This window comes from Tyto alba, unplaced genomic scaffold (assembly GCF_018691265.1).
Source record: "Tyto alba isolate M040663 unplaced genomic scaffold, T.alba_DEE_v4.0 Super-Scaffold_34, whole genome shotgun sequence".
Taxonomy (NCBI): domain Eukaryota; kingdom Metazoa; phylum Chordata; class Aves; order Strigiformes; family Tytonidae; genus Tyto; species Tyto alba.
In genome coordinates, this window is record NW_024881309.1 from 1,236,442 (window position 1) to 1,262,192 (window position 25,751).

The 25,751-nt window shown below is 42.2% G+C and overlaps 1 protein-coding gene across 1 annotated transcript in view; it reads right to left on the reverse strand.

The window, feature by feature from the left end:
* ANTXR1 (ANTXR cell adhesion molecule 1) overlaps positions 1-25,751 on the reverse strand; it is a 112,695-nt gene that overhangs the window by 43,422 nt on the left and 43,522 nt on the right. Inside the window, exon 13 of the mRNA XM_032985154.2 lies at positions 9,066-9,161. Coding sequence (XP_032841045.1) covers positions 9,066-9,161 — 96 coding nt within the window. The remainder of the gene's footprint in view (positions 1-9,065; positions 9,162-25,751) is intronic.

Genomic DNA, 25,751 nt, shown 5'->3' on the forward strand with positions numbered 1-25,751 from the left:
TAAGAACTTTCAAAGTATATTCTGTCTCGCTGCCCAGGTCTGGAAAGGCTTTTGGTCTACAAACAGTACAAATCTTTTCCTTCTCCCTTTTGGATTCTTATAGTTACAGCTGTATATGCATGAGACCCTTATTCTGGGGTACTGAAGGCAGTGAAACAAATAAGATCTTTGTGCCATCTCACACAAGTGAGCAAAACAAGTGCCAAGTGGGAATAACAAGGTCCCAGAACTGAAAGGCAGTGCCTTACACCTGCTCATTTTGCACAAATAGAAACAATTACTCAAGTATAAGAAATAAAATGCCATTACAGGGAAAGCCAGTGAGGATACGGCCCACACTGGCCACCACGTTTTGTTCCGGGCTACACCTCTCGCCTTCCCTCTGCCTCGCCAGATGACACACATGGACCTGCTGAACGCAATCAGCTGGGAGAAGGCTTGGCCAAGCAAAATGCTTCGGCTAGTTTAGCTTGGCAAGGTTGAAGTGTTTGTTCATGTGTGCTGCAATTGTTTTGATAACCCCAAGCCATTTCTGTGATTGCTGTTGCAATTGTATCTCCTGTCCCTGTGTTTGAACGAAGAAAAATATGATTGTTCAGCAACCATATTTGCTCACTATGTGAGGAATACCTGAGGGTTTCTACATCATTGCTGTGCTAGAAAAACCTTACAATGCAGTCTTTTCTTTTCAAGCAGTAAAGGCCTGTGGGATGGAGAGGTGGCCATTGGCTTTTCTTGGCAGAGGAAGGAACTTCAAGAGTAGTTGTCAGCACTTCTACACACTTATCTGTGAAAATTCAGGACAGTAAAGGAATCCTTTGCCTTTCTATCACCTTTCATCACAGATCTCAACATGCACATGATTGACAGAGGTCTCTGTTAGCTGACCCACCCTGATGTCACAGATGCATGGAGAAGCAGCTGTTTCTTCTGAATAACCCAGCGTAAAAGCAGAGGAACACTGTTAGCTACCTCCTAGAAGTTTAAAAGCACTGGAGAGGACTGGCTTTCTGTAGCCATTCAGGCATGAGAGCACATGTTGAATCCAAATTTTGCATCTTCCAGGAATGTGTCCAGGATATTTTCCATTTTGGGAGACCAGAAAACTCCACCAGTTTACAGTGTCCAGCAAGCACATACTCAGTACCTGTCCCTGGAGCTTTATATGATAAATAGAAGCAACATGTTTCTTGTCAGTAAAGTGTATCTGCTTTAAGATGGAACAGTTCATCATTTAAAATGAAGGCTACATCAGAAAACAGTACAAAATAAAAAATAAAGGACTTCACCTCTAATTAGGATTAAAATTTGGGAAGGAAGCTTGCAGTCAACTGAGCAGATTTTTGGTCCTTATTTACCTTTATGCTTCTGGAGAATACAGATTATGTATTTTTGCTATCTTAATAAGCAGAGAGTTTTTTATAGCACTAATGTTGACCCATCTGACTCATCTTTTTTTTTTTTTTTTTTTTTTCCCCTTCCCCACCCCCTTACATATTTATAGCTTTGACCTCTTCTAAGTCCTGTGACAGAGTTTCATAGTTCAGTTATGAGCTGGATAAAGGAACATTTCCTTTTTATTTGTTTCATATCTGTCATGTCTTCTAAGTACCCATTAAATCCTTGGAGATTTGGTCTACACTTCAAAGTTTCTAATACAAGCAGGAGCCTGTCCTTGTTTCTTCATCTGCAATACAATATGTTCTTCTTCCTAGACATACCAGAAAGAGGTAAATTAAGTCCAATAGGAAAGCTAACTCATCCTTTTAAGTTAACTTCTCTTGTCAGCCTGGAAGGAGATCCAGGAATCTCAATTTTAACTAATTAAAACTAGAAGACAAGACTATTTGACATATAAGACTTCAAACTGACATGTACAAACCACATTCAATACAGATCATAGCACATGTCAAAATCAACCCCTTATGAAAGATATGACATCATGGAGGAAAAAAAAGCCCTCCATTTAATTAACCCTGATACAGTTTGCAACTGAATGGGGCTGACATGCAGTTCTCCAAGGAATGCATGAAAAAAATATAGCATCTGCAAAGCTTTTTCCTAGGCTATTTCACTTACACAGATAAACAAGGCCAGAATCAGTGGGGTTTGCTCCAAATGTCTGACCCACTTTCTTTGGAAGACTTTATAAATTAATTTTCTCGACTAAAGAAAAATGTCACAGCTTCTGTTAGCTGTATGCCGAAGCCCTTGCTCTCATTCACTGATTGGTAGTGAATTTTCAGGTTAAGCAAGACTATACTCTAAAGATCTATTTCTCCTTAGCTGGGCTGAGCCAACTTTCTTTGGAAGAGGTGAGAGGTGGCAAGGAAAAAACAAAGGAAGAAGTAATTTTTATTAAGTTAATTACTTCCCATGGAGGACTGGGGCAAAGATCTTTTAGTTTGGACACCCCATAACTGATCGACACCTTGGAGAATTTGGCTATAACTTTTTGGTAATGATGCATCACAGCAGCATGTCAAAGCACCCTAGTTCAGTCCCTGGCACACACACTGTTCTACTAGCCCACTCCTCTACCTGGGCTGCTGGAGAGCTGATGTTAGCATTCCAGGAAAAATGCTTCTGCTATGCTATTTTCAGAATTCATGCTAGATTGTTTAAAGGCAGGCAGTTATAAAGCATTATATCCATATCTAAAACATTCTGATTTGACTGACAGGAGGCTGAGAGCAGCAGTGAACTGCTGTCGGTACTCTGGATGATTAATAAGACTGTCTTTACCCTCCTGCTGCCCTTTGTGCACAGCAATTGCAGTCAGGTTCTGTTATTTACACTACTTTAAACCTACAATAATAGCACTACCTACAAATGTTTTGGATTGACTGTGCTATAAATGAAGATGGTCATTTGTGGCAGCTTGCGTGGATTTAGAGCTTGAATGTTACACACCACATTAAGCACCAATAAATTCAGTGAAACTACCACATTCTGCTAGGTGAGTGCTTGCCTCACTAGCTCAGATCTGAACCAAAGTCAGGGACTGAGGGGTCCACAAGCAAATTCTGCCTGCATGTTTGTGTCTCTTGCTTTTGCTTTGTCTCAAGAATGTTTCAGATGATTCATGATCCTGTACTCCCTTCTTCTAAAATCATCATAACTGCATAAAAAAAAATGTGCCTTGTGCACATGGGAGCGGGTGGGAATCAGAATACGTGGACCCTTGAAAGTAACCTCCATCAAGCCAACATGCACCATGTAATTTTATGACTCTTCAGGATTGCCGTAGAGTTTATGCATTTCCTCCCCTTCTCTTCCTCCAGTTTAGCCATTATTTTCATGTGGTTTTAATATATATTTTCTGTATTTTCTTCATCCAGCTTTTTGTTTCCAAAACTTCTGGTCAGCTGCAGTACAGACTGAGAGCCAAACAAATTGCTGGGTTCTTCCATGCTTCCTTCCAGAAAACAGCTTTAAAGTTAAAACTGGTGTTAGATGCTTAAATACCAACACCTCATTTATATGCCAGCCACACCCCTGTATTTAAAAAAGCTGCAGTATAAAAATGAGTAAGATGATGCATATATTCTAAGTGGGCAATTAACACTGACCAGCTTCTCATGCCCTCCCCTCTCAGGCCACACTGTATGGATGTGTAAGGGAGGCAAAGACTCATGTTTACCTTGTAAAACTGTAAGGAGATGTGATGTACGAGCATGTGGTGAAATGCTTTGAGCCTCAGTCTCAGCTGCACCAGGGAGATATTTCCACTCATATCCTCTGCATTTTGTCCCCTGGAATGCTGTAGCTAACATTCAGCCCAAGACTTGGGGCAGGCTGTAGCCACCACTTCAGCTATGCCAGGGCTAATCTTTCATGAAGATCCTGCTCAGGTGCAAAGCATGGCTCAAGCACAACTCAGCCTGCCAATTTTAAGTGTCTATCAGAGACATTTGCTCAGTGTGATGCTGCATATTAGCACAGGGAAACTGTCCCAGCACAGACAAGCCTTCCAACTGTTGTATTAATTATGCCTTCACTATACATCCAAAACACTTTAACCAGCTCCATTTCCAAGTCAATCTAACAATCTGCCTGCAAAATCCTCCTTAAGATGGTTATGGAGGCTTATTATCTCTTTGGCTTACATCTGTATTAAAATCTATTTGGTTTGCATCAATTTAGGTTTAACGTAAGCCTTATGTTGGCCTTCTACCCGGAACAATTTCACCCTTGGGCACCTAAATAGCCTCTTGCACATGCCGTTCATAAATTGTTTAGGTTGGAAAAGACCTTTAAGATCACCAAGTCCAACTGCTAACCCAGCACTGCCAAGCCCACCACTAAACCATGTCCTCTAGTGCCACATCTACACGTCTTTTAAATACGTTGAGGGATGGTGACTCAACCACTTCCCTGGGCAGCCTGTTCCAGTGCTTGACAACCCTTTTGGTGAAGAAACTGTTCCTAATATCCAATCTAAACCTCCCCTGGCACAACTGGAGGCCATTTCCTCTTGTCATATCGCTTGTTACTTGGGAGAAGAGTCTGACCCCCACCTCGCTACAACCTCATTTTGGGTAGTTGTAGTAATAAAGTCTCCTCTCAGCCTCCTCCTCTCCAGGCTAAACACCCCCAGTTCCCTCAGAAGCTCCTCAGAGGGCTTGTGCTCCAGACCCTGCACCAGCTTCGTTGCTCTTCTTTGGATGCACTCCAGCAGCTCAACATCTTTCTGGTAGTGAGGGGCCCAAGACTGAACCCAGTATTCGAGTTGCAGCCTCACCAGTGCCGAGTACAGGGGGATGATCACTTCCCTAGTGCTTCTGGCCACACTATTTCTGATACAAGCCAGGATGCTCTTGACCTTCTTGGCCACCTGGGCACACTGCTGGCTCATATTCAGCCAGCTGTGGACCAACATCCCCTGGTCCTTCTCTGCCAGGCAGCTTTCCAGCTACTCTTCCCCAAGTCTGTAGTGTTGCAGGGATTTGTTGTGATCCAAGTGCAGGACCTGGCACTGAGCTTTGTTGAACCTCATACAGTTGGCCTTGGCCCATTGCTCCAGCCTGACCAGATCCCTCTGTAGAGCCTTCCCACCATCAAGCAGATCAACACGCCTGCCCAACTCGGTGTAATCTGCAAACTTACTGAGGGTGCACTGGATCCCCTTGTCCAGATCACTGATAAAGACATTAAACAGACCTGGCCCAGTACTGAGCCCTGGGGAACACCACTTGTGACAGGCTTCCAGCTGGATTTAACTCCATTCACTACAGCTCTTCGGGCTTGTCCATCCAGCCAGTTTTTCACCCAGTAGAATATATCTGTCCAAGCCACAGGCAGCCAATTTCTCCAGGAGAATGATGTGGGAAATGGTGTCAAAGACTTTACTAAAGTCTAGATAGCCAACACCCGCAGCCTTTCCCTCATCCACTAAGCAAGTCACCTTGTCATAGAAGGAGATCAGGTTAGTCAAGCAGGACCTGCCTTTCATAAACCCGTGCTGACTGGGCCTGATCACCCATTTGTCTTGTACATGTTGTGTGATGGCACTCAAGATGAGCTTACAGAGGACACGTGTCTGCTGTGCTGGGCAGGAACTTGTCGCCACTGCCCTGTCCCCTAAGTCACTGTGTTCAGCCAGGTGGAGAGAGGATAGGAAATCCGACGTGTCATGCGTCCTGACTGCCTGCTGGGCCTGTCCCAGGGAAGGTGGGCTGTGATTCCTGTAGTCTGTCTTTCTCTTCCATTCCCTGATACTCCATAACATAGCCACCTCCTCCCAGAGCTCTGTCACAAAGCAGAGGAGCTCCTTTCCTGGGGCGCACCTCCCACGGGTGTGCTCACAGCTGCCAGCCCGTGCTGGCACAAGAGCAGGGCTCACCCTGCAGCCTGGCACCAGTGGGGTAGCGTGTTCCCACTGAAGCTCTGTCTGGGCAGCTGCCTCAGTCGTGGTGGTGCAGAGCTTAGAGAGGCCATGGCTTTCTGCCAGCCTGTGATCACTCAGACTCCTTCAGGAGTTACTACTATGATCGCTTGGACTCCTTTGGCTTATGCTGTGTTCAGGAAATAGGAGGAATGAGAAGACAACAGCAAAATGTCCACTAAAATCTACAAGGCCAGGATCTGGCATCTGCTGTTTTGCAGATATGCTCTGCTCAGGAAAAGTGGGCTCACTGTCTTATAGATGTCTTTGTATCTGCCATCATTCTGTACAGTGTTGGGGTTGTCAGCTTAGCAGAATTATCTTTTTCTTGTTTTCTGCTGTTGTTAAATAAACATCCTTGAAACCTTTGGAAGGTTAGCACCTGGCTGCCATGCTTTTGTAATATTCCCCCACAGGTATCAAGGGAAAATTTGCCTGTGCTGGTATCAGGCACAGTAAAGACCTAATTATTATTCTGATCCACTAAGTAACAATTGCATCTACTGTAAACTGAGTGGTAAATTCCAGACTTCATCCCAGAATACTTTTGAGACCAGTAAACTTGAATACACTTGGAAACAGCATTTCTTTATGGGTGCATGCCAAGGAGATACTGGGTTCCAGATAAATCTCCAGAGTAAGTCTATTGACTTCAGTCCATTTACTCCAGGGATGAAACTGGCTTGGTGCCTTTCCTGAAGAACTGCTAGATAATAACGATTCCTATTTAATTAAAAAACATGCCAGGAAGAATTTCAGGGTTTAGAAATGTGCTTGCCACTCAAATTTATACTTGGTAAGAAAAAAGTTTGTTATGTTTTTTCTTTTTTCCCCGGACACATACACAATTATCCCTGAAACGTCCCTGGGCTTGAATCCACAGCAGTGTCTCTGGGTCTGCGGTTTGATTATTAGAGGTTATTGCTTGACTGCCTCTCTTGTCTGTTGTGCAAGCCAGTTCCTCTGCCCTTAATTCACTCTGTGCTTCTGACAACACTGCATTCCTTAATGTGCCATTACCAAACTAGTAAATAAGCACTGCTCTGCTCTCTTTCTCCCTACCCTAAAGACAAACAGGCTGGGTACTCCTCTGTGGATTTATCTTTAATTTTACAGAATCTTTGGGTAAGCAATACACAGTGAGGCATCTCAGCTGCTGATCTACTGCCAAACATACCGGCCTGCCATCCCAGAGAGGTGGAAGAGATTTCATACAGGCTCTTGAATTAAAATCTTTCCAGCAAGTGGAGGGACGTGTTTGACTTACATTTGGAAAATATCAATGCAATAGTTCCCACTTGGAAACCTTGCTAAGAAGGAACGTGGGAGGTAAAGGAGGAGAGAGGCTGAGGAAAAGCTTTTATCTACAACAAAATTTTTAAGTACAGAATTTAAATCTGGAAAATATTAAGCTTATAAAGTTTCATGTGGACAAGAGACTCCCTATCTCTGCTGCACCCACCTTGCTTATCTGGGCTGTACTTTTCACACTTCAAGAACGCTGTTATATGACCACTATCCTCACATCATTTCTCTCAATGCATAGCTCCATATTCCCTTTACTCCATGCCCTGATGTTTTTATTTATGCCTTTTTCCTATCAACTTCATCTTTCTCCTGTAACAGGAGCTTAAAATGGCAGCATCACTGAGAACCTTTCCCCTCTATCACCTCAATTCTCCACCAAATCCCAGTGTAAACATCTGTACAGGACACATCTCCACTGACTTCAATGCAGATGTGCCAACAAAGAAGTTGGCCCAACTTCTCTGGGAACATGCCATCTATTTTAGACACGTAACTTGGAGCAACCTACCACACCACTAACTCTTTGTCCATTTTTAGAACTGATTTTTCTATTGTTCTGAAAAGTCCAAATAAATATTTTTTCCCTGCTGGTTTTCAGAGGTGCCAAACTACTGTGAAAAGAGCATTTTAACCCCTAGCATTTGCAGCCAGAAACAGAAATAGGCAACTAAGATTTTTTCCTGTGAGTTTTCCATCCTTGTTCTGGATAGAGAAATACATCTCAACACAAAAACTCATCCTCAAATGTGACTGCTCCTGCAGTTTGTGACTCCAAAGCTCTCAGCACCGGATCACAGATTTGGTACAACATGGTGCAAATTTACAACACTGGGTAAGTGATTAAAAATGGGGAATCATGATAATGATCCAGAAACTGGAACCAGTTTGGGGAGTCTTAAAAGAAGCATCTGAAACGTTACAGTCAGGGACCAAAACTAGACTCCAATCTGCTGACACTTGTACATCTCTAATTCTTGTTTTATATTTGAGCACAGACAAGACCCAAAGCAAGGGCAGAGCTTCACTGTATTGTATGTTCCACAATTACCAGCCTTCACCCTGATTTTCATTGGAAAAGGCAGCCCGAGGGGCTGATCAGCAGAAATATACAGGGGTATGACAGGTCCCTGCAGACAAACAGCAGGGTCATGTGTGGGAAAAAAGCTTATCTCAAGTCCTGTGATTAACTTCTTGCTTCCCTTGACCTCTTCCTCCTGTACTGTTTTCTTCTGATTTCTGTCTGACTTTTTACATTATTAACTCCGTCGCTGTGCTTTTTAAGTCACAGAACATTTTGTGAAAAAACACAGAGGAAAGATATTGCTCAGTGAAGCATAGTCATACTTCTATTGAAACAATCCTTTGGATATTTCAAAGTGCTTTTTAGACACTGTGAACTAGGAAAAAAAGTTAATCTTGCAAAAATTTGCACACTTAAAAACGTCTCTTCCTTGTACCTGAGGCAGAAGAAGGACTCCAACCTGGGTTCAGCATGCCTGCCCTTCTACAGGAGCCCTCCAGCACTGGGACACTGACACAGGAATTAGAAAATCCAGAAAATCCTTCCTAAAAAGGCATGGCAACTAATAAATTTATGCAAACCATTGCCATTTTGTGACCAATGAATGAGACTAAAAGGCTCTTGACAAGGTCTGCATGTTAGCAACATTGCTATTTCATGGGTATAATCCAAAGGTCGGGCAGATGAAACAGAAGCACATAACAGCGCCAGCAATGGAAGAAACGCTGTCTTGTTCAATGACTAGTGCTATGCTCTTTCTTACTGGAAAACTTTGCCTCCTTCCCACTCGTTTCTTACATTCAGGCAACACTGAATTGCTGTTTTGTGCTAATGATTTCTGTCACTTACCACTGTGCAGCAAAGGGGCCAGAACCACCAGAGAAGAACCAATGCCAGCAAGAGGAAGAGGATCAACAAAGCAATAGCCAGGATGGTCCCATCTGACTGGAAGAGAAGCACAAAGAGTGTGTGAGCACCACTAACACAAAATTACCCTCTCCACTGTACCTTGCTGCTTCCAGGCAAGTACATATCCCAAAGGCATTACCATACTCCATTTATTTTTCAGAAAAAAATGCAGTTTTCCTCCCTCCTCATACATCCAAATGTGGCACACACACCCCCGGCTCATTGAAAGAGGCTGAGGCCTCTAGTTCACTTCCCAGAGAGTTGTAGGTTCTGTCTCAATTTTCTGAATCTCACAATTATGTAAAACATTTATTTCACTTCAGATAAAAATTAAAGTAGTATTCCTCAGAGTATTGTGAAGACTGAAAAGAAGAAGACTTAAAAAAGAGCTCACAACACAATGTTTCATTGCAAGTTAAGCATTCTCCTTTCTTTGCAACTCTTTTTTCCTCTTGCATTATAAACTTGAAAGCAATGTTAGAATTAAAGTTTATTCCAAACAGAAAACTTGAAGCAAGTTCTCCATGGGCCTATGACTCAGGTCATCCTGCTCTTCTTAGCTCTGCTGAGTCAGGGCAGTCCTGACATGAGCTTTCCAATGAAATTTGAACATACACAGCATCACAACAATATACAGGGTTTTTCCACATGAGAAGCCTTTAACTCTAGAAGATCCTTTCCTCTCTAACCAGGATACTTCCCTCATTTCAAAAGGCACTTGCAATTCTCTGATATTGATTAACAATGCAAACTTCTGCACAAGCCAGCTCATTATAGCAATCAAAACCAAATGTACATTATTTCTTATTGCTTAGATTTAACCCAAACCAGATGTTCTTGGCTTCCTGAGGCATGCCAACTTCCCTATACCACTCCTCCCCAATATCATCCTATTCCGAGATAAGCAAGCAGGCAGTCCTGACGTAAGCCTGTTTGGGATGTTCTTGATGTAAGAGCCAGACTTTTAAAAAAACCTCACCCAAGTGGCAAGATCACAAGGCCAGATTAAGGACACATTCTAGAGCAGACTGACCTGTAGGATGGGAAAATTGGGTGCCTGTAATTCAATGGCCAGATGATCTCCCATCATACCATAATGGGAAGAGTAATGGAAAAAACAATCAGGTTGAGAGGATTTCCCAAACTCTCCTCTGGTGTAGAAGGAATTTCTGGTGAACTCGGATCAAGACAACCTAATCTTTGACACTTGGAAACAAAACAGAGGTAGTCCACACTGGAGAGGAATTCACCCAAGACATCTCTGGAAATAGAACTTGGACCCCAACACAAAATAAAAGCTCGTGTGAGACGACAGAGCTGTACGTTTGGTGCTGTTCCTCTAGACAGTCAGCATAAAGTCACATCCATCACATCTGCAAAATGGAATCTGCTGATATTCAACGGGTTAGAAAGTGTGATTCTGACTCTTTGCTGCCATGAAATTGTAGAAGAAATAACGCTTTTTTATGTCTAGTTGTTGTCTGCCTCTTTTCCCCCTATTTTGAAACAAATATTTTGCCATTAAGAAGAGTCTAAAATAATTTTGCAAAAATACAGAACAAATTAAAGTGGCCTTTTAACTGATTTGTTCTGGGGATTTTTTTGTTTTTAAAAACAGAATTTATTTTTACTTTTTTTTTTTTCATTCACAAGCCAACCTGTAAAGACCAATTTACGTTACCCTAACACATCTGCTTCTCTGCAAGGCAGCTGATGTAGCCAGCTGGTATTCTGTGTATCACAGCAGCAAAACAGTCAGGAGGACGAAGAAGGGTTTGATTTGCCAAGTCTTACATTTCTCACTCAGGTAATGCCTCTTGCTAAAGCCAGGGTTGCCTGGAAAGCCTGCAGGAATAAACCCTCTTCAGATATCAAAACCAGAACAACTCCCCTCTCCCTGCATCCCTGCAAAGTGCTGGTTGGATTAATTAAATTTCTTATATTTGAACAAACAGCAAACTATTCCAAATATGAACTGAATTTTCCGGGCTCAGCCATAGCTACAAAGTGTCAAACTGAGACCCTTAATCAGGAACTGAAAATCCCATCCCGTGGTACTCTGACTGGGCTAACACAGCTGTAAACAAGGCTTTGAGGAAACCCTAGCAAGTCAGACCAGGGCAAAGCATATATATACAGTAAATCCTACTATAATACTCCAAAGTGTCCTGAACTCTGCTTTTGGTTTGTTTTATCTGTATTTTGTCAGTTTCCACTAGAATTGAGCTATCATTCTGTGTAATATCCATGGTTTTATATAGCTTGAGCTATGCTTAGATAGAAACTACCACTCATCCAAAACTGAATAATAAACAGGAAGGAAAATATGCCTGCTAAAATTGTTTGAAAAAGTTCCACTGACATTTTGGAATCTTTTTCCCAGTCTTATACCTGGTTAAAAAGGGCTGACGCATTTGAAATGCCTGTTTTCATTCCATTATTTTTTTTAATCAAAATTTGGAAGAACAATACAAATGCTCATGGAAACACTGAACCATGGAATAATTCAATGAGCTGTGTTTAGCACTTTCTGAATAAAGGCTGTCAATCCAGACCAAGAAAACAACTTTCATTTTAAATACAAATTAAAAGATAATTTTAACACTAAGCTAGTGAATATCTGTAGAGACGAAGTGTAACTACCCGCTAAATACACATGGTTATCTGAAATCAGTACTATTTTCCCATAGGGATTCATCTTGACTGCTTACACCAAGATAAACTGTGTGGCTTGAACCCATAGTGAGATCAACAACATAAAACTCCATCACACCTGAATGGCTGAGAAGAGCCAGACATCTAAGGGACTCGGCAGAGCTTCTGCCAAGCACTAAGTGTAAAACACTGGCAACTTGCTTCTTGTCAACTGTTGAGATGCCTGGAGTCATTGTTTTGAAAAGCCTTACTATTGTATCAAGAAACAGTAAAACGAAAAAGAGCAGGCTCTTTAAATGACCTTTCAATGTGCTACACATTTGACATGTTAAAATTTTACTGTTTAGACTTTGAAACAAATAAGCTGGTAAAGAAAGCAAGGCAGCTGTGTCTGGAAGCCTCCTTTTCACTGCCAGAGTCCAACAATGCCAAGAAAATGCTACAAGTATTGCTGGCAGTTGAAGTTCAATGGAAAACAACCTCTGGAAGATACTTCAAAATATAAAGCTATCAAGAAATCTGAAACAGGACACGTTAGAGGCATTTTCTCTTAATAGGGGGGAGTGTGTTTGCATGTACATATATATATATATATGCCTTCACTCAGAAGTTATTGTGGAACTGTTATGGACTGTGAGAAGTCAGACTCTGACTGGAGGAATCCTTTTGTCACAAGACAGAAACGTGGTCCACCTCTTGGACTGTAGGTGCTCCTACAGAGAAGAGGGGAGGGATGGCAAAGCCTGATCCGGTAAACAGCATGGGCTATTTCCTTAACTCTACCTGCAAACATTCAGATATGGGCTGTCCTACAAAGGAACACACTCCTCTAAGGCATGCCTGCAATCCCTGGGAAGATCCTAGCTAACAGAAAATTCAGTATAAACCAGGTGCATGGATATTCCTTCAACAGTCGGCAAGCAGGGATGAGAACTCCATTGGTGGTTACACCACACAGGAGACTAAATCCTCCAGAGTCCTTTTGCTATTGCCTACTGAGATTATCACAAAATCATAGAATAGTTTGGGTTGGAAGGGACCTTAAATACCAGCTAGATCTAAGTGCCCTGCCATGGGAAGGACACCTTCCACTAGACCAGATTGCTCAAAGATTGCTGCCTAAGACCAAGCTTTGAAAATTTTGCCCCAGGGAGCACGTATGTAATCATGCAGAAACACAAAGCTAAGACAGATTCTGTGATTTTAAGCCCTCTATTTCACTTGAGACACCCTCAGTGCTTCTAACATAGAAACAAACATAAATCAGTTCATAAACAAGCATAACTCAGCTCATTGGCATTTCAGTGGAACTATGGCTTATTTCTGAGTGTATTCCAAAAAATGCTACTATGCACCAGATGGGCATTTTTTTGTTGTGCTTGGTTTTGGTTTGTTTTGTTTTTTTCCAGTCTTTTTTTTTTTGTTTTGTTTTGTTTTTGTTTAAGATCTTATTTCTTAGTTTCTCACTTTATTGCACTGGTATTTGCAGCATACCTCAGCTATTCCAGAGAGGTAACCTGGAATAACAACCCTGAAGTGCACAGACCCTCAAAAGCTTCCACTACTGACATTCAGGAGTGATGAATGAAGTACTAGGGGCATCTAATAAATACACTCACGTACTGTGGCTGATGAATTCATGCACTGTTGATTTATAGGGAGAGGGAGGTGGGTAGCATGCATGCTTGTTACCACAGCAGTAAATGGATTTAACTTTAAGGATGTGTTTAAATGTGCTGACTTCATGCTGTGCCTAAGAGGGATGGACTTCTGTGAAATACATGCATCAAGCTCTTGGCTTGAGTGGCCCTTGAAGGCTGGGTTCAGTATTTAGTCCTAACTTCTACAGACTTCAGTGGAAAGTAAGAAGCCTAAATACTCTGTTTAACCTGGTCCTGCACTCACCACTCCAACAAACAAAAGCGATGCACCCTATCAGCCAGCTGCTCTCAGGGCTACAGGCAGTCTATCAGCTCCCTGTGCTATGCAGAAGAGCTTGTGGGAGCCTTTCCAGCCGTTAACTGCAGCAGAGGACCTGCGGCTGTCGTGCAGCGCCATGGTGTCTCCTCCAGGGCAGGCTGGAAAGCTGCCGTCATTACTGCTTCAGGGCCAGGAGTGCAGAACCATCTGCACTGCTACAGGGAACTGGGAGCAGCCATATAACTGAGTCTCACTTCAGGCCGAGCCGACAGTAATAACAACTTAAATAATACTTATCACTACTAAACTTTAGGAGCTCTACAAAGAGGTGAAACATGGCTAATGCCATTCCCGAGACAGGGAAGATGTGAATGGCTTCTGTATCCCAGGCTTTTTTACATTTTCCAAGCAGGAAGAGCAATAACATGCTGAAAACCTTCACAGGTGTTAGTAGGAAAAGAATGAAGTGCTTTTAAAAGGCTTTATGAAAATCTTGGCTACACTTTTGAATGAGCATCTAAAATCAGACAGAGGTTTTCTCCCTGGAGAGAAAGGAGAAATAGTTTTAATGTCCTTTAGTCAATAGAGGAGGGGAAGACAAATGATGACCCTACCTTTTCACAACAGAGAGGCTCAGGCAGCTTTTATTGTGAAGGAAACACTCTCCATTTCTGCCCAACTCTCTTGGGGACTCTCCCATCACAGCAACAGAAACCGATGTCTATCATTTATTTCATCACACACAGCTTTGGGTTTTGTTGTTTTTTTTTTTTTTTTTTTAATATAACAGAAACAATCTGGCCTAATTTCTAAAAGGAAATGAAAACTCACTGAATGCACTGTTCTGCAATGCTAGCTTCTGATCAGCATCTATGTGAAGCTGCTTGAGTGGGAGCCAAGCTCAGGGGGGGATGTGAGCAAGAAATACCTGCTCTAGGTCACCCAGTATAGGTGCTCTCAGCTCCTTTTTTCCAAGTGTACTGTGCAGTGAAATGAGATGCCCCTCCGGCAATGGTCTGTTTCGCTTCTCTCCTTCCAGAGCTGAAAGGAGGTGAGAGCCCGCTTACAAGAGATTTCTCCAGCATCCTACGTTGTTTGCTTTACAGCCCAGTATAAACACCAGTGAAACCTCACTTCACCGCATGCTGTATAAACCCAGAGCAAGAGGCAACCCTTGTCCTGAAGAGATCACACTCCAGAGCAGGCAAACACATAGTGGGAAGGAGGAGCAATCATTATGCCCTCTGTTACAAGTTAAAATCCTTGGTTAGGGAAAACAATTCTCTAATCCTTGATTGCTGTGTTTATGCTTACGAAAACAAGCTGCACTTTTCCTTCAGAAGAAATATTTAAAAGTTTCCAGCTAAACAGAAGTATTTGCAAGACTTCTGAAAGGCAGATATGGCAGAACTGATGGTAGAGTTCAAGTTTGTCCAGTCCTGGGCTACTGCCTGACCTGTAAGGTGCTGTATTTGGGATCCTGCATGAAATACAATAGGGTTTGGTGGGATATTTTATTAAAAAAACTCAACACGAAAACCCCTGCAGACTGATGAGCTATGCCTCTTCAGTCGTATACACTCTCCATCAATACTGGGATTCGGTAGTCTTCAGATGACAGGCACCTCCTCACATTCAGAGGTGTTGAGGTTCAAAGGCCTTTGCCCTCCTCTTTGGTTTTCTACCTCCCTTGGACAGCCCACCTGGCTTAGTAAAACGCTCCAAATTCTGTTACTGGTTCTGATACAAATCTCCTGACCCCTGAATTTCATCACCAGTAGACCTGTTCTGAACCAAAAGCTAACAGCAGTGGTCAGACTTCACGTCATTGAACATTTGCTTGGGTCTCTACTAGTCATGTCATTACCTGTTAGTCATCAAACTTCGGGTGTCACAATGTTAACAGCCTGACTGCAGCAAGCAGCAGAGGTCAAAGGGAGCAGGGCCTCTTAGCTGCAAGCCTGCAGCACTCTAACTACAGATGAGCATCTTAATAATCACACCCTATAGCTACAGGCAGAGGTCACGGCGTCTTGTCAGACCTTAGGTTTTGTCCTGGAGGTGAGTGTGTGAGCCTTGGCTTTGTGGCTGGTACATCCCAGGTCTGAAATCAGCTAGCACAAATGCTGAAGCCTCTTGAGGGCTCTTTTTAGATTCAGTCTGCACAGATACTTGCACTGAAAAAATGCCCGTAGCTTGAGTGCTCTCCCTAACAGTGCGTATCTGGTTATAGATGTTTCTGTTTTGACTGAGGAAGTACTGAGGAGCTCCTATTCCATAACAGTTGTCTCTTGTCCCCCAACACTTGTAGCTAAACAACAAAACCTTTGAGGTGAAACCTAAGCAGTTATTTGGTTTCCATTTGTGCCGGAAGGCAGTCCTTAATAAGAAGTATGTTAAATCCATTTCAGGAGGTGAATAGCAACTGGAATAATAGCAGACAAAATTCTGTGGAATTAAGACTTTGTCATAACAGCAACCATTTAGGGGTTGACTTCAGTTTACTTCTTTACAAGGCAGGAAAGGAAGGAAAACAGCATGCTGCAGCTCTGGGATGTCTTGCTTCTGCGTGTCTACGAGATTTGTGGCACTTAAAGCAGCATTAAAAAAAAAAAAAAAAAAACAAAACAAACAAAAAAACATCAGGAGCACCTTCTTTGAGCTAACACTCGTGTACCCTCCCCACCAAGCCGAGCAGGAGAAGTTTCTCACTGGCCTTTACAGGTGGCTTGCCATGAGTCTGACAAGGTTAAGAGCGTGCCAGCACGACCTGAACCCACACAACAAGACGTGTTTGAGATAAGTTTCCTTCTGAAACTCAGTTTAAATGGAAATCACATTTTCGACATAAACCCCATTTCAATAAAATAAAATGCTTTGTTTCAAACGTACTGTTTCAAAGTGCCCTGTTTCAACTTAAATGAGACGTCACTATTCGAGGTAGACATGTATGCAGAGATTACATACTTCGTAGTTAATTTCATCACTGTCACAGAGGAAAAAAGACTGCATATCCACCAACTATTTTGGTGTTTCCATATTAAAACTTTTTCAACACTTTCATTCTGTGATTCTGCCCCCACCTCCAATTTATTGGTCTCTTTTGTGAATCCTTACTTTCCAAACCATAGGAACATGCTGTTTGTAATATGCCTATCACACTTAAGGGTATTATAAAGCAGCTCATGTAGCAATATTAGAGTGAAATAATCTCTGCACATTTAACTCTTAGGGTGACCTGTGTTAACAGAAACATTCACTGCCTATTATACTTGCAGCATAAAGCATTTAGGAACAATTTCTTTTAGAAAGAAACCTGAAATCATATGCCCTGGAGTTCCCACAGAGCAATACCTCAACTAATAATATACAGGTCAAGGGCCTAGGAAAGTGCTCATTAAATTTACTCTGCAGTTTCATAAAGCCTCTATTGATACGATAGTGAATGCACTTTAATTGCCTGCAGACTTAGGAACACTGATAACTAGCAGAGCCTTAATTGTGCAGCCCAGAACAAAGTCACAATTGAAAAAGACCTACTTTAGCACTCAATTACATTCCTTCTGAATAAAAAAAAGAAAAAAACAAAAACAAAAAACAAAACCCAAAACCTTCAGTGAAGGGCATCATTAGTTTTTACTACAAGCCTGTAGCGCTTTTTTGATTTTCTAACTTTTTCTTTCTCCATATTTAAAGATCAAATCCATTTACTATTATTTAATTCAAAGGTGAAAATTCCTTCAGTCTTTCAGACAGCCACAGGAAGAAAACCAGGATACCTAGATGTAGTAAAGCTGTGCCAGTACCCACCTCCTTTTGTCAAATGCAAAATGTGTTAAGAGACTGAGTTCTCATTTTTCGCTGACTTCAATGGCTTCTGCTCCTTTGCAACTGGAAATGTGAGACCAGAGGGACTATTTCTTTCCAGAACTGTAGTCCTGTTCCCCACTTGTCACCTCACTGATCATCCTAAGCTGTTTATTAATGGTTGCCACCAAGGTAACTGCTTCATTATAAGATAACCAGGTCTCTGATCTGCCTATACAAGACCTTCTCTGGTCCCAGGTTGCTGTCAGGTGCAATAAGCCACTGCATACATTCCCTTCCACATGTAGCATTTCAGGAAGGCCCTTTTCCACAACCAAGGACTGACTTGGCCCACCTGCTAGTCAGCAGCTCTCCTCTGGTTTCCAAAATCTGAAATTCTATCAAGGACTGTGGAAGGGCTAACTGCCCAGCAGTGTGATTAACCACCTTGAGGTCTTCCCATCCCAGAGTGCTTTTGGAGCACCAGCAACTCAGGTAAGGAGGGGCTGGTATCTACTGGCAGTGGATAGCTTACAAGGGAAAGCCCAGTTTAGGCATTGCATATGCCTCCCAAATACTTCCCAAGTTGCTTCCCCAAACTGCCCTGACCCAATATTCCCCTTTTCAGCTGAAAGGTGCTCCTTTTCACAAGCGTAATCCCCCCACCTGCCTCCTGAAGGAACAGGGTGAGACCTGGGAAGACATCCATTATGAACTGGATACACATGGCAAATAAAAATGAATTTCAGTGATTGCTACTTAATATCCTGCCACAGAAATGTTCTCTCAGCCCACATGTGGGTACCTCCATTGTCTCACCTTTTTGCAAAGAAGCATCGTGGGTTTCTCACTAGGTGATATAGGGAGTATAAGAATATTACCTAGTGATGCTCCTTGCTCTTCCACAATTAAGAGGTTCCCAGGAAGACCTGATTTACACCGTTCCTGCAGCCCTGCAGTTTTCACTTCCCTTCCAGTTTGGAGTCTGAGTGTTACTAGTGCAAGAGGTCATTAGTGGTTTTTCCTCTTCTGAGAGTACTTTAGAAAATGAACAAAGACTTATTTTAATTCCCATCCTGGCTTCTCTCCGAGATGCTCTCTCTTTGCACTGAAGTACTTGGCAGCAGCTCTCCAGTCATCAGAGTAGGACTGACTTCCTGCCTCTAAATGCTGCCTTGTAAATTATTTCCTCTATTGCACATTCCCTTTCCTGACAATGCTTGGTGTGCAACCTGCTCTGTGCACATCTGCATGCATACACATTCATAAAGCAGCATTTAATACTTTCTCCCTCTTCCAGTTCCTCAAACTCCTAACACAGTAACTGGAGTAAATCCCTTTTTAAGAGCTTCCCAACTCCACCACTCATTACTTGCTAATTCTTTTTCAAGCAGTGGGAAAACTACTGCAGCATAATGCCCCAGGCATCAAGAGATGCAAATGAAAGCAATGCACACTCTGTTTATACCATGAAAACCTGATGTGAGACAAATCTGTGGTATCCAGAGATGAATAGCTGAGGAAGAAGAAATAGTTGTGTTAAGTCTTATCACTAGTGGAAGTGGAGGATGATCAGTTCCAATCTCATTTGTTGTCCTATGCCTTATATTGTTGCTGTCACAAGATGGGGGTTTTTTATGTTTAGCAGAGAGTAAACTATAGTTCTTGGTGTCTTCAACTATAAAAAGTCCATTGATGTCAGCACTAGAATGAAACTACTTTTTAGACTGTCATTAATTATCTGCTACCCAATGAAAGTATTGTGGTCTGTCAGATAAAAGGTAGAAAGTGTGCAATCACACGATAACACCAGTAGCAATGTAAGTTGTTAACTTCCAGACTGGGACAGGAGGCTACAGCAATCTTTATTTTCTGCCTTAATGTCTCTTTTGTAAATACAGGCATGTTGAAAAATAATCTAGTATTAAAAGCTAAGAGAGAGGAAACCGATCATGGCAACAAGAATTCAGTCTTTCATGGTATGTGAAAATACACCATTCATGCACTGTAAAGTCACACCTAAATGTGTCCAATTATTTCTGAAGCCCTTATTGTAATCACTGACAGCTTTATTCAGTGACTGGGTACTTCTGGCCTCTGCTAGCATACTGCACAGAGACCTCTCAACGGAGAACAAAGGCACCTGATTTACCTGCAAAGCAGACAGCCCAGCCCAGCCTGGGAGATGACACCGTTCCATGCAACTGGAAAGCTGAGAGTGCTCAGCTGACAGCAAGAGCTTTGTAACAGTGGGAGAAAATAGCCTTGCTGCAAGGAGTTAGTGAGTAGCAGTTTGGGGGCAGGATCTGTCTCTGTTTTCTGTGGTTACACAGTACCTGGAGCAAGTCAGATTTGTAATTGTGACTACAGTACAAAGGCCAAGTAAGAGAGAATATCAGCAGAAGGTGGTGTGTGTGTGTGGGGGGGGGTCTTGCCCCCCAGAAGGGGTCTCTGTCTAATATGAGTCAAGAAACAAATAGCATCAAGTTCTGATAACTAATCATTATTTATAACCAAATACCTCCTTGACACTCAACTGAAGGACCCAGTTGCTAAACAGATACCCAGGATACATCTGCACGCCTCCTAAAGAATACTTTCAAAGGTAGCCTCCTCCTGAAATCTCAGTCCAAGCAGACACAACTGATGCCAAGGATTGGAGAGAGGGTTTTAAATCCACACTGGATTCTCTAGAGAAGAGATTACTTTGTCCAAAAGAACATGGGGAAACAATCTCAGCTTCTCTCTGAACCAATGTAATGCCACAGTCATAAGGATATTTCTTTAGAAGCAATGCCTCGCCCCTGACACGTGCCTGGCCTTCGCAGGCTTCAGGACTCAGGGCAGCCACCTAGCACCTTCTGCCAGCAGCAAAGGTCACCTGGATGTCCCTGCATCCCACAAGAGAGTTTTGCTCTCTTGTGCTTAGGTAATGCAGTAACAATACAGCCTCATTGCCCATTGTAAGGGGGGATTCCTTCCCTCACGGGGAAATTTTAGATGAAAGAAAACCATTATTTAAAAGGTACAGATATTGAAAACCCAACTGGAGAGGAATAAATTAGTAACTCTCCAAGACAAGCAAGCCAAGAGACAAATTCATCAAATACTTCCAGCCAGCTGAGCTTTGTCATACTGGAGATGCTGGCATCTTATCCCCCAGCTAAGCTTATAAACTGCACGCTGTCTCCAAACCTTAAGAACTCTCATTCCAGCCATTCCCCTGTTCTGTTGGGGTAGCTGCCAGTGGTCACGCAGCCTGGGCCAAATAACACCCTAAATTACACTCAGGACAGCCCTGTCTTAGTTTAACTGGGTAAAATGTAAATTAGTGGGGAGCAGGATTAAACTTCTGTCTGCAGCCCCTGATTTACACAGTGTTATCCTCTTGCTTCTGAAATAAACCCGGCCACTGTTAGCAGCTTTACCAGAAGCCAGTCAGTAATCCTCAGTCCAGGGTGTGCAGTCAGCAAAACCTTTGAATGAAAAATAGAGGGCACAAGGAAGCTTGATATTTACATGCTGTATCATTCTGCCCTAAACTAGAGGGTTTCATCTGCATTCCATAATTTAATAAAACAAATGCTTTGCCCAACCACACCACCTCATTTTTGACAGAGAAATGAAATCACTGCATTCTTCCAACAAGCAAAACTCCATTTTTGTTCACAGAACTCCTTACTGACATACAGGCCCCTGCCTGCCGAGCCTGGCTGTGCAGGGCTGCTGCTGGCACCCAGCGAGCTTGAGCAGGACAGAGACCTCCCAGTTCCTTCCCCCCTGATGTACCTGCCTCTTCTTGCCCTGCACCACTTGGGGATCTGCGAGAATGTATGCTGCAGCCCTAACCACCTGTGGGGACATGATTAACTGGAGTAAGCTTGCTGTATAATCTCAAAGCAGTGGGTGCAATACACCGATCTCTCTCCAGCATGCTTTTATTGTCCTGACAGACAGCTCTATGCTCTGATGCTTTATCGCCTTGAGGTCATCAGGCATTGTCCATCCAGGTTACCCATTAGACTTTAGAGCCACAAAATCCTGCAGAAAAGCCAAGATGGTAACAAAGCACAACAAAAGCACTATTCGTGAGGGACTAACATGAGGGTGGGAGGAGGAGACACATCCACCAAAACAAAAAAAATTCTCCTCTACTAATCTGGTCCTAGCTTTTTTCTTTCTTTCTCTCTTCTTTGAGGTAAAGATTGTACTCTGTAAACTGTGCAGGCCCACAAAATTTCACAGAAAATGACAACTCCACCATTAAGTAAAGGCCACCCCTGCATGAGATTGGGGAGTCAGGCTTTGTTCTGACTGTTACTTCTTTATACATCAGACAGACCTTGAGTTTGGAGTTTCATTTGTTGGCAAATGTGTCTGGGCAAATTCCAGACTGATACTTATCACAAGGGATTTAAAAAGGCCTCCTGTCTGTAATCAACTCTCTTGCCACTAAAAACTCATATCAAAAATCCCAAGGAAGAAAAAAAAAATAAAATCCCCAAAGACCTCCTATGGGCTGTTTCATACCGCAGGCTTGAAAATAACTGGGCCAACAGAGAAGGATTTTGATTCTTTTTTAAAATGGAGATTTTGCTCCACCTGATCCAGCTGAGATCACTTTTATGTGGCTGCAAGTCTTCCCAAAATGTACTTTAAAATGGAAATGCTGAAAGATCATCTGCAGCAAAAGCCTCTTTACAAGTCTCTCCTATACCTTCTTCTGTTTTCTTTTGTTAAATGAAAAAATCAATTACCTTTCAACAGAGGGAACTGTAGTGAAGTCCTGGGGAAGCCTGGAGCCTCACTTTAAGAAACAAAATTTAAGCACTTCTGGTAATTTTATTTTGGGAACTTAAAACAGCAATTCCTTAAGTCCCATGGAAAAGGGATAAGCATATATAGTCATGCCTGTACTCTGATACTGGAAAGCACAAGCAATTAAGCAAAAGTCAGAATACAACAGAACCCATGCAGTTTAATTTCTGACAGCCCTTGCATTTTCTGGGGGGGCTGCAAACCTTGAAGCCTGACATATATCAGGAAGCAGAAAGCTAGGGAAAACAATAAGTCCCATGAAGTCCAACAGACCACCTGCAGTTCCGGAATTGGAATGCAAAGTGCCCAGATTTGACAGTGTAGGTAGAATTGCCGAGGCTGTTTTAGCTGTATGTATGACTCCATTAAACAAAACAAAAAACCCAAAACCCCAACCGGTGTTCAAAAAGTGAGGTCTAATTTAGTGTTGACAAATTTGACAAGTTGTATCATTTAATGCTGGAAAGTGAGATGTATTTGAGTGTGTCTCAGACTAAGGAGGAAATTAAATCAGCCATTACGTATGCCTTCATTCCTAACCTTCCCTCATTTTCTCTCCCTTGAAATGCTGTAGCAGATTCTACACCTCAAGGGGAAAAAATGCAAATAATTACTTCAGTTAGGCAATACAGGCTCAAGCAAAAGCTCCGTCTGTTCCCAGAGGGTGTCAGTTTATACCAGAGAGGCATATGCATTATTGCATTCAGAGACACAAAACACTAACATTTCCTAAAGGGAACACGCGCACAGAACACTTTCTGCCACGCATTCGGTATTTGGATACGAAGGCAGCATAGTCTGTGAAAAGCACTTTTAACTGGCAACCTCACAAAAATGACGGCACTGGGCAAGGCAAAAAATCCCAGTATCCCATTCTCAGCAGCTGGCACTTGGTGTTAGAAAACACAGTGTGAGCACAGGAGTACTAAGTGCCCTTCCCTCCCTGCTGCTGGCAATTACAGGAGTCAGGTCTTGCTGAGCTATAGCACTGAAGCAGTGATGCGCTTCTAGAAAAGGCAAAGGCTTTGATCCCTTGCTTCTTTCCAAAAAATGACTTAAGATGAAAAGTGTTTTCTTTCTGCTAGAGTTTTCACTGCTTAATAAAACTGACATTTATTCAGATGCCTCGTTCCTAGGAGTCTTCAGATATTAAATAAAAGTTGTGACCTATGCTAGTATAAAATAGCTTTGCTCTATTAATCTATGAGAACTTGGCCCAGTTTCCTTAGCATGAAAACTTACACTAAAATTTTTGCTAGCTAAGGTGGTTAAAAAGCTTATTAGATAGTTCAGTATCTAGACTCTATCTGTCTCCATCTTCAGATACCTACATTTATAACTTAGGAGTCAAAATCTGACTGTCCGTTTTTGGTCTTTACTTGCTGGGAATGTAACTATCTGCTTCAGCTATGCTCTGAATTGAATTTTCTTCCTTGGATTACCTCCAGAAAGTCCTTGAAAATGGGTAGTTCATAGAACAGGATAGGTATTGTTCATAGGGAAAATGAGATATTTGCAGTTTATTTATGTATTTCGTAGGAAGGTTTTGTTGTGGAGCTACAAAAGAAAAGAAAGAAACGGTAAAGCTTATCAGGCTGTCAAGCCCCTTGTTTTGGTCCTTCTCCCATTAAATAGCCACTTCTGGAGAGCAATGAGTTTGGTGTTCAAGGCATTCCATCAAAGCAAGTGTGGGGCTGCCATGTTAAGTCACTGCCAATGCCATCTGGGAAGCTTTTGGAGGATGACACTCCAGACCTCTTTTCAAACCTGATCATTTCTGAAATAAAGCACAGAATGGAAACCCAAAGCATGGATTGTTACCTTGCACACAGGGAAGAAAACTTCATTTTTCCCCCTGCTTGTTACCATCACTTCATTCCACAGCTTTCTGACTGTTCCACTTTGGCTGCAGATCATCAAACAGACTTTCGGGTCTGAAGTTAATTAAACAAGTCATTTGTGCACATTTTGTATACGGGTATTTCCAGGACTGGAGCCCTTGTAACCTTAATTAAAGAGGGGATTTTAGTCTCAGTAAACAGCTTCATCTTTAAAAAGAACTTGAAAAAAAAATAAACACTACTACAAAAACAAAATGCCTGTTTAGCCAGAAAAAAGTTCCTCGATTAGTGGAGCCTGCAATATAATTTTCAAAGCAGCCACTGAACGTCGCTGCGCCTAGGTTTGATTGTAGGATCTGGATTTGAATTCTGACTGCTTAGCTGCATTGCAAATCCAGTTTTGCAGGCTGGAGGCATCAGAGAAGTAGGCACTGCTGTGAAGCACAGGCATCTTCAAAAGTTTCCTTAGAGCTATTAAAATAATAAAAAAGGAACATATATTTAATTTCCAATAGCCTAGAAATAATAATTCTATCCCCTGAAGAAAGTATATCAGGAAAGAATAATTTTTCTCTAAGAAAATTCTTTCCCAGGTCTTGCCTCATATGAACAAAACATAGGAAAATATTCCTGTAATTTGCTGACAACATGCAAGTACATTTTTGCCAGTGAACAAAGAGAACTCGAACCAAAAAAATAACTAATAAAATAAATTCCCTTCTTTTAAGGCATAAGAAAGTCTTTATAAGTTTTGGAATATAACCCCTCGTGTAAGATCTGAAAGCTATCTCTCCATACAGTATTGTCTTTGTTGAACAAGTATCAAGATCAAGTGAAACAAAAGACTTTTCTCATCTTGTGCCTCAGCCTTTGTGGACCACAGAAAACTGCTGGTAATCCAATGTTATACAATTTAGCCTTTCACTTATTCTGTATGGAAACACGATGTGCCTTTACTGGATAGGGAGAAAAGCAGGTTGTAGACAGATTTTTAAGTCTTTCTGGTGGGACTACTCTGGCCTCCCAAAAAACAGTTTAAGTCAGTACACAAAAGAAGTAAAGCAGTGCCTCAACCATTCCCTGTACAGAAGATAGGTCTTCCCACAGATTAATAAAGCTGATTACACTGAAGCCTGAAGGACTGCTCTGAACTCAAAGTGAATTCCTCCACCACCTCCCTCAGCACAAGTCATTTCCTGCTCTATATCCAACAGCCATGACTTAGAAGAAGCAGCATCTTCAGCAATACCATGAATTAAAAATGGTTTCATTGTCCTTTGCCTGGTTCCACCAGAGACTGAGTGCAGCAATTCTCTACTGGCAACAAAGGATGCCAGCCATAAACCAGCTACTTCAGTGGAGAATCTCCCACATCTTTTTGGCAACCATATTAGTTTCCAGACAAAGGGTATGATCATAACTGTTGTACACCTTTCACAACTAGCAGCACCATTGCTGTAGAGAAAACAGACTAGCTAATGAAGCCAGCAGACCTGCTTCTCATTCACTGTGCAGTGGGCAAGCAGATGGAGACACGTCCAGACCACTGGCTGCTATTCCTGTTCTGGTCTGCATCCTACAGCAA